Source organism: Canis lupus, chromosome 17 (assembly GCF_003254725.2).
Source record: "Canis lupus dingo isolate Sandy chromosome 17, ASM325472v2, whole genome shotgun sequence".
In the NCBI taxonomy this organism is placed as follows: Eukaryota; Metazoa; Chordata; class Mammalia; order Carnivora; family Canidae; genus Canis; species Canis lupus.
The window spans coordinates 26511868-26529425 of record NC_064259.1 but is presented as its reverse complement, the minus strand read 5'-3'; the positions used below and the strand labels follow the sequence as shown (position 1 = coordinate 26529425).

Sequence of the window (17558 nt, the reverse complement as noted above, 5' to 3'; positions counted from 1 at the left end):
TTGAGTCACACAGAGACAAAGTAACAAGGTTGCATAGATAAGATGCCAGGGCAGGATTCACACTCAGGCGACCTGCTTCCAGAGCCCCTGTGTTGACATCCATGCTCTGGTTCCCCTCAGTGACCATATTCCAGCAGAAAATCTCAATGGGAGATGGTCTGCTGTAGGTACAACTAGAATGTCAGCTGCTGATCAAGGAGCATGGTCGGAGGAACTCTGGAAAACCTGCTTAACTGTGCTGTGGATCCTCTCTGTGGAGAATAAATGAGTCATTTATTCTGAATCCACAGAGTGTAGTGCAGGCCCATAATCTTAGGAGTATAACAGAAATACTCCTTCTGGGCTGCTTAACTGATTCCTATCCTCTGACGAAAACATTTAGAACAACAGTTTTCAACATGTGTTCTTTGGAGCCCTCGTGTCCTTCACAGATATCTCAAGAGCCTAAGTACTTCCTCCCCCAGGCAGCTCCTGCAGCATCTTTGAGATTAATCAATTTATATGTTGGAGGTTAAAATTACAATTCAGTTGACATAATGTTTAAAAAAAATAAAAGATCGAAAACCAATGAGTATCATTTCCTGATAATCGATATCCCCCTAAAAATATTATACACAGGATGTATTTGTTCACATATATTTCCTCAAATTTACATTTTAAAAATGTGTTAAGTCTCAGCTAAACATAATTGAGGCAATATTCTAAAATTAATTTCTAACAGCAATATGCTGGACTATTCTTCCAAAAACTAGGTCAATTAAATTTGATTTTCAAAGGAACTGGCTTGTCAGATTTACATGCAGTAAATACTTAATATCATAGGATCAGAACAGGGACAGAATAAAATGCAAATATGTGCAGAATCTCCATAAAGGAGTTTCCATAAAGACAAGCATATATACCATAAACCCAAATATTCGGGCTGTCAACAGAATATGTACAAAGCTCCTACAAATTAATAAGAAAAAGACATAAAGTCCAACAAAAAACGACCAAAGGATATGATAAACTCACTGACAAAGAAATACATATCACTTATAAACAGAGAAAAGATACTCTAATTCCCTAGAAATAAGGGAGATAACATGTTAAGATACCCTTCTCACTCACCTGATAAATGAACTTTTAAAGAAACTGAAAATAGCCAATGGTAGAAGGGTATGAAGAAAGAGTCATTTCCTATGCTGCTGAGTGCAAATTTGCACAATATGTTCAGAGTAATATAGTAAATGTAAAGTACAGGTACTTCCCAACTCAGCATTTTCAGCTGTAGGCATTTTGCAGGTATGTGTAGGATACAAACATGAAAGTACACTGCAGCAATGGTCATAGTAGGAAAATCAAGATCGAGCCAAGACATGGGAGGCACAAGCAACCCAAATGTCTAGGGCCAGAGGTGACTAAAGAAAACCTGGAACATCCATCAAGCAGTCTGTGCAGCCATTTAAAACTTACCATCTTTCATCAATTCTAAGATACCACAGATTGTAAAAAGCATTTTGACGTAATAGACACTATTAAAATGTGAAACAAAGGCTTGTGGCTGTTGTTTGATGCCATCAATTATAAGATACCCCCAATTTCAGAGATGCTGAAGAGTAAGACAAAAAAACAAAGTGTGTTTTATGGATGATAGGGAATTCAGTTTTAAATAATGCTCTTAAATATATGGGCGCTTAGCTGGCTCAGTGGGTTAAGCATCCAACTCCTCAGATCATGATCTCAGGGTCATGATCTAACGGGTGGTGAACTCTAGCTCCACATTGAGCCTCAGCAGGGAGTCTGCTTGAAGATTCCCTCTGTCCCTCTCCACTCTCTCCTCTCTCTCTCTCAAATAAATGTTTAAAAAATATAAATATATAACAATAACTAATACAAATGTAGCTATATAACAACATTTAATGTGTAGGAAAAAGGTTTGGATGATGTAAAAAAAAAACCACAGTTGTTAAGAATGAACATCTTTAAGGAGGAGGGGCGTGCAACTGTGATGCAGTAGGTAGAGACAGACAGAACATCTTGGATTCATTCTTTAGAAGGGGTATGTGTTATTTGAAAAAAATTAAACAACAAAAACCACTGGCTAAGTAAAATGATCTGAGGGATTAGAGCCCTGTGAGATGTCTCAAGCCCCAGGGTGCTCACTTCCTGTGGATTTCACTCCTGCCTTCCTGTGGCATCTGCCTCCTGGAACAGAGGCCACAGAAATGCTAATAATTATACCATTCCCTGTGTTCTGCTCTACCTACACCCTCCCTGTCCTCAACAACTCAACAAGATAGATATAAATGCCTCTGTTTTCCAAAGAGCTGTACTGGGTGAGGTTATTTTTCCCAATGAACATTTCTGGATTCCCAACCCAGCCTGTCTGACCCCAGAACGCATCCTCTTTCCACTTCCGGGCTGCTAACATCACCATCTATTTCTTTATGTATTTGCTCTTTATCCTTTGCAAATCCTTTTTCTTTTATGGCATTTCAAATCATTTTATTTTTTTATGCTACATTGGTTTTAAGTTATTGCTAATCTGAAAAAACTATAAAATAGCTTGAAAGTTGCATTCTAGTTAACTGGAAATAAATGCATTTGCTCTTTTTTGAGAAATTCTTCCCCTTGTGGCCATTCTGAGAATTTTTAAATTATAAACTCCTTTATTTTATACCCACCAGTATCTTTCTAGCTTTAGCAAATAGATTTCATAGCTTAAGACTAAATGGTACACCAAACCTTTCCAGGGCTTTCTTTTTTTTATGTATTTTTTTTATTGGATTTCGATTTGCCAACATATAGTATAACACCCAGTGCTCATCCCATCAAGTGCCTCCTCAGAGCCCGTCACCTAGTCACCCCATCCCCCTGCCCACCTCCTCCTCCACTACCCCTTGTTCGTTTCCCAGAGTTAGGAGTCTCTCATGTTTTGTCACTCTCTCTGGTTTTTCCCACTCAGTTCCCCTCCTTTCTCCTACAATCTCCAGGGCTTTCCTTTATTTATTTATTTATTTTTTCTTTTTTTTTTTTTTTCCACCCCCCGAAGCCCGGGACCCGTGCCCGCCCCCGCCCCCCCCCCCCCCGGGCACCCCCAGCCCCGGCTCCAGCAGGGCCACACCCCCTCCCCCCTCCAGGGCTTTCCTTTAAAGAGCAGTAAGTGGCTGCCGAGGTAAGAAGAGAAGCAGTCAAGGCACAAACCAGCAGTCACCCAACAGCCCAGAGTTAGCACCTTCCAGTCAGTCAGTCCTCCCCCACACAAGGAGAGGGGATAGATCCAAAGCCTAGCAGTTGCATTTGCAATTTGACCAAAGATTTATCCTCAGATCTAACCCTTAAAATGAAAGGACATTTGTTCAAATACATTTTCACTCACTTCCACCTCTCTTCCTTTATTGTCCTAACCCCTTTTTGATCTCTCTCACCAAGAGGCTGACACAAAAATCGGGGCTTTGACCTACAAAGATTTTCTACAGTCTCTAATACTTTTTGCTCTAAGTAGACACTGTTAGAAATGAGGAAGACTGTAGGAAAAAAGGAAGTATCAGGAAATATAAATTCTAAAGATCTTTGCCACCAATTGCAAAGTTGCATTATGTTTCTTTGTGTCATTTATCTTTTTTTTTTTTTTTTTTTGGTGAAATAGAATGAGGATTTCAAAAGTTAATGACAGGGTCTGGACTGGAGGTAAACCAAGAGCCAGATGTTTATGCGACCCTGCTCTTACACACACACACACACACACACCTCTGATGAAAGGAATCAGGAGTGAAGATGAAGACACACAGAAGGCTCCAAAGGAGGGGAGATGAACTGGTTCCCAAAGGCCTCCAGCAGAAGGAGCTGGATCAGGGCTCACCTGAATCCTTCATGGGGCACAGGGCACACTGCATACCCCAGGCCTCTCCATACAAACAACAGCACTCAGTGTAGGTTGTCTGCTTGCCAACAAGAGGCCGGCTACACACATACTCATCACTCAGATGTTCCCAGCACAGATCTTGGTAGACATCAGTTTCTTCTATTTGTTCTGAAAGGGAAAACATGGTTCCATGACAATCACACTGTTATTCCTATTTCATAAACAGTGTGGTAGAAGCCAATGAGTCTCAAAGTTTCCATCTCTATTTCTAAGACTGACTTCCAAGTACAAGTTTGAAGCCAGCCTGGTCTTTCCATGGATCAAACCTGTCATCTCCAACTGGGTGTCATTCCATCAGCTGAAATTCAACCTGCCCATCATGTTTCAATTAAATCCCTCCCTCTGCAGCTTCATTATAGACAGCACTGCATTGTCTTCCTTCTATACTCCATAATCCTAAAGCACTTCTGATTTCCCAATCTTTCCTTTTTTACATTTACTCTTCTGTCAAATCCTACCATTTCTTTCTACATAACACTTTGCAGATTCATGTTTTCTCACCCAATTCATCCACCAAAGCCCCAGACTAGTGGCACTCCATGCTAGATTTGATTCCAAACTTCTGCCTTTCAACTGACTCCATCCAAAGCAGTTCCTTACAGTGATGATGGATAGATTAATTATGCCAATTATGAGTAGCACATCATCTGATTGGGGATGAACAAGGATTCCAATCAATGGACACCAGGGGTCTCTATCACCTTGCTGGATTCCCCTGTCTGCTCTGCCCCGTCTCATCTGTATTCTCCAGTCCAGTCAAACAAGCCTGATTATCTTTCTCTCAACTCAGGTCCTCCTCAGTTGCCTTTGAGGGTGAAATGTGGCAAATGCTGGCCAGAGAAGAGCCCCGCTATCCGCTCAGCCAGTCCATATTTTGTTATCTGTTAAATAAGCACATGCAGGGTATGGATTCTCCTACATACTGAAGATATGCAGCTTATTGTTTCTCTTACAATTATTCTCTTTTATTATTCTTAGTATCTCCTTTTAATTACTCCAAAATACCCGAGGAGTCATTTTTCTATTTCCCAGTAGCTCATATTTCAGTCAAAAGGAAAACCTTGCCATTTCTTTAGACACAGACTTGCACCTCACATCCGAACATACCATGTGATTCAGTTGGCCGTATACATCTTTTCTCTGAAGCATCCAGGACCATGGGATGGGTACAGAAGCAGTTGTAAGAGCCTTCTGTATTAACGCACTGGCCATCAATACAACTGTTGGGGTCCTGACATTCATCCATATCTTAAGAGAAAAAAAATTATTAAAGAAAACCAGCAATCAGTTGTACCTCCTACACTTCCCACACTGCTAAATTTAGTCCAGATTCCAGGGGCTGCCACATTTTAATTAACTACACATCATCATCCAAGAAAGAACAGCTCTGACTCTAAAAATATTAAATTGTATTGATTGGAAAAAATAATAGTGTCCTGCTGCTGCTGACATTAAAGAAAGAAAACATTTAGGAACAGGATATGCTTAGAAATTGAAGATAAAATGCCTCTTTATGATAGTTTTAAAATTATTTCCTTTTGCTATGTTTTTCTGCCTAGTGTATATGGTTTTCTGCTTAAGCCTTAAAGTCTGGGTCAGTATTTAAAAATGACTCTCACTTGCATGGTATGAGTGATGAAACAGGAGGCTCCCCAGACCAAAAGAACACTTCAGTTAAACCAGTGACCTGAATTATAATTCCACATTGAATATTAACTCTTTGCTTGAAATCTGTTCAAATACTATGGAGGTTTTTTATTTTCTTAAATCTTACTCAAGAAAAGGATCCATAAAACATTTAAAGATCTTTTCGACACGTAACGTAGATGCAAAGGAATTGTTTTTACTACACAGTATTACTTATTTTTTCCATCTGTGTATTTTCACAGCACCATGTATCCTCTTAATACTTACCAAAGCACTGCAATTTGACGGGATCATAGTATGTCCCCTGCTTACAGTAGCATTCATAACCAGGCTGAGTGTTCAGACAGAAACCATTTTTGCAGATTTCTTGCCCAAAGAGCATGCATTCGTCTGCATCTATGGGGGAAAAATGGAGAAAGAGAACAGTTAGCTTTGGTCGTTCAGTTAAAAAGAAGAGTCTAACCAATATGGGGCTTCAAGTTAAATATTATAATATTCATATTATATTTCATTCCAAAGAATCTTCAGATACAACATCAGAAAATTCTTCAAGTTAGGCCTAACTCACAGATGTGGAAACAGAATCTGTGATATTTGGGGACTATGTTCAAAACATTATTGGAGAAGGTCTTTTTGTAAATATGATTTCTGGGTTGCTACCTCCTATTTAATGAAATACTCGATGGATTTCACAATACAACTGACAATATTTTTTTAAATTTTATTTGATCTAAATTCAACTGGTTAACATATAAACAAGATTGGCTTAATAGCATACCTTTTAAGAAACGTGCCTTTCTATAAATGTGTATTCTGGCCCATTAACTAGTTGAGATGAAAGAACACTTCCAAGAAGAGTTTGATGGAATTTGATGAATCTTCCTTTTTGGTGATAATGACCAGCTAATAAAAGCACAAATTTCTAAGGGTGTTGGCAGACCTATTCCTTCACAGAATTTAGAATGCTCACCATCTGCAAACCTCAGTTTACTCATTGGTAAGTTGGGGCAAGAGGAACACCTGTCTGATACAATTAAATGATATAAATCCATGTAGAAGATTCCATAGATGTTCAAAAACTTTTATCCCCTTTCTTTCATTGCTATTGCTATTGTTATATTTATTTATTTATTTATTTATTTTTTAAAATTTATGATAGTCACACAGAGAGAGAGAGAGAGGCAGAGACATAGGCAGAGGGAGAAGCAGGCTCCATGCACCGGGAACCCGACGTGGGATTCGATCCCGGGTCTCCAGGATCGCGCCCTGGGCCAAAGGCAGGCGCTAAACCGCTGTACCACCCAGGGATCCCGATTGCTATTGTTATTATCATTGGTTCTAGCATTTTAGAACAAATACCATGTCATTAAAAAAAAAAAAAATCACATGCTCCATAGATGAATCACTCAAAGTTACATAGCAAGTGGTAAAGTCAAATCCATAATACATAGCTGTTTGGATCTGCAACTAATATTCCAATCATTTACAGCACTGCTAAGACAGGGTGAAGAGGAACTTATTTTTATATGAAAAAGAAGGTCACTTTGTGGTGAAATTAAGGCTCTGTTCCATAACATGAAGTGAGATTCAACTATATCCCTTCAAAAACAAAGCAGAATATTTGTGAACTTAAAAACCATTAAACATATATTGCAAACCAAGTCTTGTTATTAATTGTACTAAATCACTGATATAAAATAAAAAACACGTATGGAATTTCTTATTCGGCTACTATCATTAAAACAGTAGTTCTGAAAAACGGATGGAAGATAAAAATGTTTAGTCTGTTTTCTAGGCAACTTAGCAGTTTTCAATTATTAAACCGTAAAGGAAAAAAAGCCACACATTGTCTATAAGAGGTCATAATATCTTCATCATGGAAATGTCAAAAGTGAGTGATTAACAAAGAAATATTCATACATGTGGTTTAAATTTCGTCAAAATAAAAAAGCTGCCCATTTATTTTAGAATTACGGACTAATAGCATTAAATATATAAAACACATCTACTTTAGTTTTCTTTTCCATTCCTTTTGAGGAATCTGCAGCCATTGGTAAAAGTATCTTAGCAACAGTAGAATGACTTCTAAAGAAGGCAAAATCTTAGCTTCATTGATGGTCATAAAGACCCACATAATGATGGTCAAAATTATACGGTCTTAATTTATATTATTTCTAATATACCTCCCGAATAAAAGAATTTATAAAGACAGAATTTTATGTTAAGTATTTTTAGTATGTTACCTTATTTAATTCTCATGATAACCTCTGAGACATTATTCCTATCTCAGAGATGAAGAGCTGGAAACTTGGGAGGTTAACATGATATCCCAAGACCACGCAGTCTTAAGTGTTCTAAGTCCCAAGATACAGCTCTGCCCAGAGTCCACAGGGGCCTTCCAATAGAAGAATTAAAGGCTTTCTAATCAGTTTCCATGATTAGAAGAACTCTAATTCTGTTGAACCCCAACCATGCTTAAACTGGAACACTGGTATGCGCACGTCTCAAATTCATTTGTTTGGTTCTGACCTTTATAGTTCTCACCACTCGTGTCGTAAGAAGATTCTCCAGTGGGGACAAAACCCTTCCCTCTAGGACACATTTCGGTGAATTCAGCTGAGTTCAGGGGAAACCAAAAAAAAAAGAAAGAAAGAAAAGAAAAAAGTTGAAGAAAGGGAAAAAAAGAACATCCTCTATTAACCTGTGTTTTAAATTCAGTTCTTCTTTCTCAGACTCAGTAACTTTAAGGCAAATCTTGTCATCTAATTTGGGCAAATAAATTCAGTAAATCTCCAAAATTACAGATTAGATACAAATAAATCTAATGACTTTCTAAGTTTACTTGTAATTTTTAAAAACTTTCCTAGTTCATGCACCTTTTATTTACCCATGTTTTAACTGATGTGATGACTTACTTCTCCATTACTGTGCTTTCTAGCATTTTAAAGGTTTGGTAAGACTCCATTCAAGCAAGATCTTAGCCTAAATATGCAAGTTCTCATAATGGATAATGTGGTGTCAGTTTTAGCAAAAGAGACTGATTTCAACTTAAAAATGGAATAAAACTGAATCATCTTTCTGCCAAAATTCATATGGAACCTCACTGTAACAGGCTATTCTGTGATAGACTGAAATTAACTTTAAATACATTTGGAGGTGGGATGAAGGGGATGCTTCTAGCCTACAGTGAAACATACCGTAAGGTATTCTCATCTTGATTCCACTACGGTAGGTCCCAGGCAATGCTATCATTATAAGGCTTCAATGCAGCGACCAAAATGAGGACATTTCAAGGCCCTGGACACCACAGGACCAAACCCAAGTATGCACACACCACTCCACTGGTCCTTACCAGTCCCCACGACAGGGCACGGGAAGATCTCACAGTTGTCTCCCCACCCGGCACCAGATGTACAGCAGCATTCTTGTTTGGTGACGTTGGGGGCCAGCACATTATCACAGAGGCTGGCGTCGTTTAGATTATAGTAGCATTCTTTCTTTTCTTCTTTGGGTTGATCTTCATCTAAATCTAAATAGAGTGGAGAAAGTCAAAAGAGGACCACCAGGACCAATGAGATCAGTATCACACCAGAGCAGAAGACACAGTGGTAAAAAGACGTGTGTGTGGGTGTGTGTGTGTGTGGGTGTGTCAGTGACATTTCACTTCCACAAAGCTGTCTTTTCCTTTTGGTGGTGGATTCTTCCACTGTGAGATAAAAAAAAAAATGCCCTGGAATCCTGAATTTTGATGGATTTCTAACACACCCCAAGAGTGTAAATCTGTCAAAATCATTTCCTTTTACGTTAACCAATTACTTTATTCTTGTACATTTGGCCGTGACAAGAGTTTCCATATCTGCTTTCTTGCCAAACGTAGAGCCGTCCTATATGAGCTATAACACCTACTTAAATCAATGAAAATTTTCCCCAACATTTGACCAGAAATGTGGGGCCGCACAAAGTATTTAACTCTTAGGTGGTTATTGGAATCAACCATGCCCCAATCTTTTCTGAATAGTACAAGGCAGCATAAGATAACCAGAAAAACACTGCAATAATCTAACGTCTATAAAAAAACCTTTTGTTACTGAAAGTCTACTCCAATTGCTGCAAAATAGGGCTTTGAATGAAATAATGAATGCCAGCTAAGCCTCGGGGTAGAATTTCAAGGCTAGGTTCTACTCCTGGCTCATGTGTGTTCTAGAGGAATATGTTTTCCAACAGACTCAGTTTAACCCTCTATGATAAAAGACAAAGGGACATGATAGTATACAGTGAGAACACAATCACCTAGCTTTCAGATAATACTACAAATAATTTAATCCCATCAGATCTGTAGTCTATGAACAAGTTTATACTTTTAAAAAATGGTCAATATTTTGAGACTAGGCTTGTAGTCTAATCTCTTCCCTACCATATGCCGTAGAGTTCAAATTACTGCCTCTGATCCAGTTAGAATTTATTAATAAGCTGACTACAGCCATTGCAATTACTGAGATTAATTTGAATGACATATTTTCATTAGAATGCTATTTCCTGATTCTTGGACACAAAGAAACTAGAGGGATAAAGGGAAAACATTTGCCAGTGAGGATAAGACTTTAATGTCAACACCAACCTTTGTTTTGCAGTTGGTAGATGATTGTATTATTAGGAAAGTTTAATGAGTTATTTTCACAATAATTTCCTATGTATTTATTTTGGCAGGGTCAGGTTGACTGTGAAAACTAGATTAATATGCCATATAGAAAGTCTTCTTAAAATATAAGTTCATAGACTTGTATCAGAAAAGCTACCACCTTTTCTTTCTTCCTGTGGCAGGGAAAACCAGCAAAATGGCAAACAAAACTAGTGTATACATATCTCTCAAAAAATAGAACATCAATGAGAATGTAAAAGATCCCTTTCACCCTTGATTCTGGTTACTTCTTAGATCATTCTGCCTTTGACATAATTCAGTCTGGACTCTCAGTGTTAATAGCTGATGACAAATTCCAACCTAGAATAAGTGTCCAGGAAAAAGCAGAAATGCTGATTTCTACAGCAGTTTATGAAGCGGTTTTAAATCATTTCCTTGTGTGTGAAATCAGATAGAACCTGCCAAAGCCCTCGTCCTTTTTAGCTTTCAAGTGTGCAGAAGACAGAAATGTGTCTTGTCCACATGGATGGAGAAGACCATCACTTCATTCTATGAACTCTTATCCACAGAATTCTTTGGGAAAAGTCAGGGCATTTTAAGTTATTAAAATCCATCATGAGCCCTGTACAACATTTTATAAATTTTCCCCCAACACTTGTGAATAAATTGACAGCCTATTACTAATTATTCTGCTCATTTTAATCACTTGATCTAAAAGTGCACCTAGCTATTAACGAACGCATTTAGAAATACAAGTCAAATCAGCAACACAAGCAATTTGTCAATGAAGATAAAAGAGGACTGAATAACTGTCTTCTTGTCTTCAAAGTTGTAAGTATGTCATGGTGTTTGTTATAAAATGGAATACTATATAGTAGGACACCATGAAGATTGCTATACTCATAGGTAATCAGACACCACAAGCTTCTACACTAGTCAGAAACTTTACATATATATAAAAATATAGACATATATGGTCTGTTTTCTACACTGTTTTACTTACAGCACAGAAACTGAGAAATAAAATTATCTTTGTTTTCCTTTTTCTTTGGAAGGAAACTCACAAGTTATTGCATAAGGGAGATAATCAATAAAATCATTGTATTATTCAGGTTTTACATTGGTTGTTACAAGTTTTATTTTTTTCTCCAAGCAGACTGAAAGTTCAATGTTTACACAGCTGAAATTGGGGGTCAGTCAGGCCCTCATTCGTGTTTGGAAAGAGATGCAAATTCTTTTAAAAAAAACTGGTCCACAAAGGTTGTTCTGTGAAAAACAGGCAATTTCTCTATCTTTCTAACCTTTAAACAATTAACTTCCTAGAGCATTTTTCCACTGGGGGAAAACACAATGCAATGTGATTTCTTTAGAGAATCTCTGTAGGAGTTTAAGTCATTGCTGCCTCAGGAAGAATGGTTCTATCACAAAATAGCTTTAAGAGATCTAATCAATAGACATAAAAGTGCCAAGCATGAAAAAGAATGAGTTTTATTTTTCTTAAAGATGTTATGAGTCAGATTAGCCACATCACATACCTCAGGTCACAGACTTTTTTTTTTTTTTTTTTTTTTAAACCACAGACTTCTAAGAAACTACCTCTCCTCTGGTATTTTCAGATGTTATTTGTCAATTTTATTAAGAGGCTGGCATAACATCTGTGTACAAACAGCAATTTGTGTAGCTTAATTCCAGGGTGTGGATGGTGATAAATGAGTTTTGGGATCTTTTATACATGTTTCTGAAGCAATTTTTACAAAGGCCCTTTCTTGTGATCCACAGAGTAACTCCATGAAGCAGATGGTGCAGGTTATAAGCCTCTAGAAGAAACCATTTAGGTTGGATCCAATGTGCCATGCCTACTGCTTTTCCCAAACCTCTTCTTTGGGGCTCAGCTTCTTAGCATTTGAACTGGCACAAATTTGCTTTGCTTTGCCTTTTTTTCATTTCTTTCTCCTCTTTGAGACAAATGGACAGTAGATAATCCCTGCTGGTGTAGAGTGTAGATTTAAAGTCACAGACGTGGCCATCATGGTTCCTTGCTCTCAATAGCAAGTTGTGGGTTCAATCATATGTGCTACTTATGAAGAGCATTTTCTAGAAACTTCTCTCTTGGTTTGTCAGAAAGAAGAGGATGTGGTGTTTATTTATAGGACTGTTTCCTTCTTTGGTCTTATCTTAGGTTTGCTGTTAGGCTGAGGAAATCTGGGACATTTTTCTAATTAAAGTGGACATGAGCATTTTAAATGGGCCCTTGCCTTTGCTTTCAATTTCCATTTGCAGTGTATTCTGAAGGTCTTTATGAGCTAATCCTCTTCATACCCTTCTGGGATGGACAAGATTATGACAATGACAAAAAGAGTAACATCACAAATACTCGTGAGTATACAATGCCCCCAAATAAAACACCTGCCATAGTCCTGATGTCCAGAAAAAGACATCAATGTATAAAACTCTAACTATGGTAATGTTCAGTCAATTACATTTTTAAATGACTTTATTCATGAGAGAGAGAGAGAGAGAGAGAGAGAGAGAGGCATAGGCAGAGGGAAAAGCAGACTTCCTGCAAGGAGCCCAATGCAAGAATTGATCCAGGATCCCAGGATCATGCCCTGAGCCAAAGGCAGACACTCAACTGCTGAGCCACCCAGGCGTCCCCAGTAAATTACTTTTAACACAATCATTCACGAAGCTTTAGTCCCTTTTATATATTTTAAAATCACCACAGGCATTAATGTTTTATACCAACTTGTATTTTTATAAGAAAACAATTTCTAGTGTAATATTCCAAAGAGAAATAAAAGAAAACTTGGAAATTCCTATCTTTTTTTCCTAGTTTTCTCAAAGACTGGCAGGACAAGAACTGTGTGTGTGTGTTTAAAGATTTTTTTAAAATTTTATTTATTTATTCATGAGAGACACAGAGAGAGAGGCAGAGACAGGCAGAGGGAGAAGCAGGCTTCCTGCAGGGGAGCCCAATGCCGGACTTGATCCCAGGACCCCAGGATCATGCTCTGAGCCAAAGGCAGACACTCAACCACTGAGCCACCCAAGCACCCCTAAGAAGTATGTGTGTTTTAAGTGGAGTTCAGGAGAGAACCATTGGTGAGTTTCAGAAAATAAGCACTGACAATAGGAAAGGGCTGGAAAGGAAGGGACGCAAGTGAAAAGGAAGACTGGAAATACGTGCTAATAACTTCGATGGTGAAGATGTGAAAGAAGTGAAAAAGAAGAAGAGAAAGCCAAGCGCAAGAGAATAAATATGTGCGAGAGGATTCCTCTACACAGTTTCTGTCCTGAAAGAAGTCAGGTAAATGGGGAGCCAGGACTTGACAGCGCTGGGAAGGTAGCTGCATAGGGCCAGGGCAGGCAAGGCTGCCACAGAAGACTTCCTGGAGGAGGTGACATTTGAGCCAACTTCTTTAAAAATAATTTCTGAAAAATAGGACAGGAAATAAGGAGAGACAGGGGTGAGGAGGTAAAAGGCACAACAGTACTGAAGGGTGAGGGGCTACGGGGCCTACAGAAGGAGTCAGGGAAGGTGACTTTGAGAGTCTGAGGACAGGGCAGGGATGCACTGTCATGGGAACATGGGAAAGCTATGTTCCTGACTTAGGTGTTGGGTAGAGGACAACACAACTGTCCGCTGGAAGAGGGTCACCTCGGGGCCTCAGGTTAGCAGGCAGGCAACAAATACTGGCCAGGGCGAGTGAAGGTTCTTTGTCTTTGTTTCTTTCTCTGGTGAAGGACTAGAAGAGAATGAGAGAAGCGAGCCTGAGACAGGAACAGGCTGGGGTGGGCAGGGTGGAGGGAAAGTGTATGATTCACGGGGCCAGGACTCGAAACCGGAAAAATCAGGGCAAGAAGACTCCCAGAAGCAGGATGAAGTCCCAAGGGAAAGAATAACGGGTGTGACTCACTGAAGCAGGTGAGTAGGTAGTAGGTGGAGAACAGAACAGACGGCTCAGCAGCAAAAGCCCGGTCCCCACATGGGCACGGGTGCATCGGGAGGACTTGTGAACATGATCGGGACAGTGAAGCCACATCTGACATGACAGGGTAACTACCTGGAAATATTTCAAAGGACATGCACAAACCCTTCCTCTTCAGACCATATTCATAGCAAATGCTAGGATCCCACATCATGATCTCTAGTGCAACACCGTGGGTGTCCCCTGTAGTGTCAAGAACGTGAAATGGCTCATTCACAGTCTGAGTCTGTCACTTGGACCAACTGCTATCAGTTCATTCAAACACAGACCAGTCTCTCTACTAAACACTCAGATATTATTTTGGAGACTAGAGAGAGAGCAAGTAAAGAAATTTCATAAAAATAAAAGCATGGTTTGGTAAATTATTCAATCCTCTCTGAATGTGGGAAGAAACTTGACCCAACCTTTCCCCCCCACAAACAAATGAGCATATTTTCCTTAGACTTACCTACATTTATGGTAGAGATCCATCACCAATACACAATAAGACCACAGGAGTTTCATGGCATTTTACAATGTTTGCATTTTACATATTGTGCTCTGTCTTTAATTTTTTTTTCCTACTGAAGGTCTTTTTTTCTAATCAGAAATTATTTTCAAAAAATTCTTTCAATGTTAATTTATTCTACAGGTTAACTAAACACATTAAAAAAAACCCCTACTCTGCCAAATATAACAGTTGAATGATAATATTTGTGGTTTCCTGCCTTTAAAAAAATATGTACATACGTAAAACCTATAGCGGACCTCTCTAGAAAGAGAACAGGAATGCTGTCTGAGTTCCTCTGTCAGAACCATGAGATTGATTTGCACAGCAGGGAGACTCTTTTTCTTCTGTTCTACTTGTTATTTAAGGGGGAACCATCGCCCCCTACAGAGAGGTATAAATAGATAATTCCTCATTCAAGTGTGGCCTCCACTGTTGTCTGACCAAATGGATAATTATTTTGATTCTACAGTACTAGCTGGGAATGAGACAGTGAGAGACTGAGGGGATATGCTCTTGAATGCCAAGAGGCAATTTGATTCAAGAGTTAGCGTCTGCCACAGGTCAGGCAGGCACTGGGTGTGCTAAGCAGTGAGCAAGGTTACAGGGGATGCAAAGAGGACTAAGACAGACTATCGGGGTCCTGCTGCCCTGCTAATGGATTTGGACTTCATGCTTAGGCAGTAGTAAGGAGTTGAAGCTTGCTGTGATAAGCACCGGGGGTTGTATGTGAGTGATGAATCACTAAATTCTATACCTGAAACTAGCGCTGCATCATATATTAACTAACTGGAATTTAAATAAAAACTTGGAAGGAAAAAAAATAAAGTCAGGCTCATGTTTTGCAAACATCAACTGTGGCAACTGCAAGGAGCAGGAAATTGATGGGAGAGGTTGGAGAGAAGTCAGGAGGGTACTGCCATGGTCCAGGTAAGAGATGCTGAAGGACTGGCCCAGAGTAGAGGTAACAGAGGAGCAAGGACAGCTCCGAAGGACACTGTGGAGGGAGAATTGGCAGGACATTACGATGGCTTGGATGAATGGTGAGTGAAATAAGATATGATGTCAGGATTTCCAGTGCTGATGTTTGGCAATTAATGAGTGAACACAGGTTGGAAAAGGAATGGTAATGAATTTGGTTTTGGATAATTTCGGGCAGACTTACAAGACAACCTGAGAGAAAGGCCTAAGAAGCAGCTGGAAACAGGAGTGCGGCCCTAAGGATGGAGGTGGAGGGACAAAAAGATATTTACTTGGCAGGGCATAGCATGTAAGTAATAGTTGACTCAGAGAAGAGGATTAAATATCCCCAGAGAAGAAGGGAGAGTAAAAAGAAGCCTGAACATGCAACTTCCTGGGTCATTATTATTTCAGGAATGGGCAACAGAAAAAGAGTCTGGGAATGAGAAAAAAAAAGACCAGAGCAAAAGGAAGGAGGATGCAGGGGAGAGGACTGTCCTGAAATCAATCAAAAGGAAAAGAAGGGGGAAGAAGAGGAGAGCTGACCTCTGACCCAAGGGGAAGGTGCTTTACAGACTAATGAGACTGAGGGCCCTGGACCAAATGGGAGACAGTCCTGCAGAGGCAGGTGGAGCATGGATGTCCTCTCCCAAGAATCTGGAGATTATCGCCACATGGTGCCACTGCAGGGGATTTTCATTTTTGATCTATTTTTGTATTTACCAATTTTCTGAGAAGAATGTGCATTATCTTAATAATGAAAACAAAACAAAGAAATAAAGTGAAAAGGAAGCCAACTTTTAGAAGAGTTTGCTATCATGGGGTCCTCAGCCCTGAGAAGTGGAATGGTGAATTGGAAAAGATCTCGGAGTTGGGTTTCCTGCACAGCATGAGCCATCGGACCCAAAGGAGAACATTTAGAACTTCTCTCTGGGTCTTGGCTTCCTTACACTCAAGTACAGGAGCTGGGCTGGGAAACCACGAAGGAGCTTCCTAGTTGTAGAAGCCTATGCCCCAGCTCATGATGTAAGAACAAGCTCTCAAATCCGTTAAAGAAAAATGGGTATTTAAGGCAACCCTGAAATACATTGTGTAAAGGAAAATTATTTTCTAATGCAAATTATCACTCCAATTTGTTTCATAATTTCTGATCTTATTTATTTGCTTTTCTTAAAGTGAGGAACACCTGCCTCGATGATAACATACCTTTTTGTGTTCTTTTCCTTATGCCTTCTGTTTTAAAAATAAAACTCAGTTTCTACCCCAGAGTCTCCTCTGTGCATCAATCAAGCAAGAGCAGCATTTTGTGGGTAAGGCTTGAAGGCTGAAGTTGCCAAGACTACTTATTTACTGCTTCCTTTAGAGTGCCCAAGGACATAAAGTTTTTATTGAGCAATTATCACAGGCACTGAGGAAATAAAAGCATCAGGCTATATTTTATATCCATACCCTCTTACATGTGATGAGTGGCGTGGATATTTTCTAGTTATTTCTGTTGCAGGTGCTTTTAGGCGATGTACAGCAATATAAATTAGTGGCCAAAGGCCCAGGCAGTGAAAACCATTACGCCAGACCTAAAAAAAAAAATCAAGTGGGAGCCAAGAAGTAGTCTAGAAACAAAAATCTTAGGACATTAAAATCCGAAAGTACCTTAAAGGTGACCTGGCACAATGTCCTGCTGGAAGTGGGTGCCTTTCTGCCAGCAGGTATCCCAGCTGTTCCAGGATACCTCTAGAGAAACACCCACATTTCATGAGTTACCTGCTATCTCTCTAGTTATCGGGAAAATCTGCAGAGTGATCTGAAATCTGCTTTCCTGACATCTGCCCCTTAGCTTCAGTTCTGTCCTCAGAACGATACCACTGGAGATTATTCTGCTATTGCTCACTGTTGGAATACCCTTTGTCCTGGGGAAATTTTACAGTTGAG

General features: G+C 39.3%; 1 protein-coding gene across 15 annotated transcripts in view; it reads right to left on the bottom strand.

Moving 5' to 3' along the window:
- LTBP1 (latent transforming growth factor beta binding protein 1) overlaps nt 1-17558 on the bottom strand; it is a 391779-nt gene that overhangs the window by 22022 nt on the left and 352199 nt on the right. For all 15 annotated transcript variants that reach the window (XM_025454210.3, XM_025454208.3, XM_049095987.1 and 12 more), the window contains 5 exons: nt 8907-9083; nt 8084-8170; nt 5822-5950; nt 5015-5155; nt 3845-4015 (listed from right to left, as the gene is read on the bottom strand). In XM_025454210.3, the coding sequence (XP_025309995.1) occupies nt 3845-4015; nt 5015-5155; nt 5822-5950; nt 8084-8170; nt 8907-9083 (705 nt within the window). The remainder of the gene's footprint in view (nt 1-3844; nt 4016-5014; nt 5156-5821; nt 5951-8083; nt 8171-8906; nt 9084-17558) is intronic.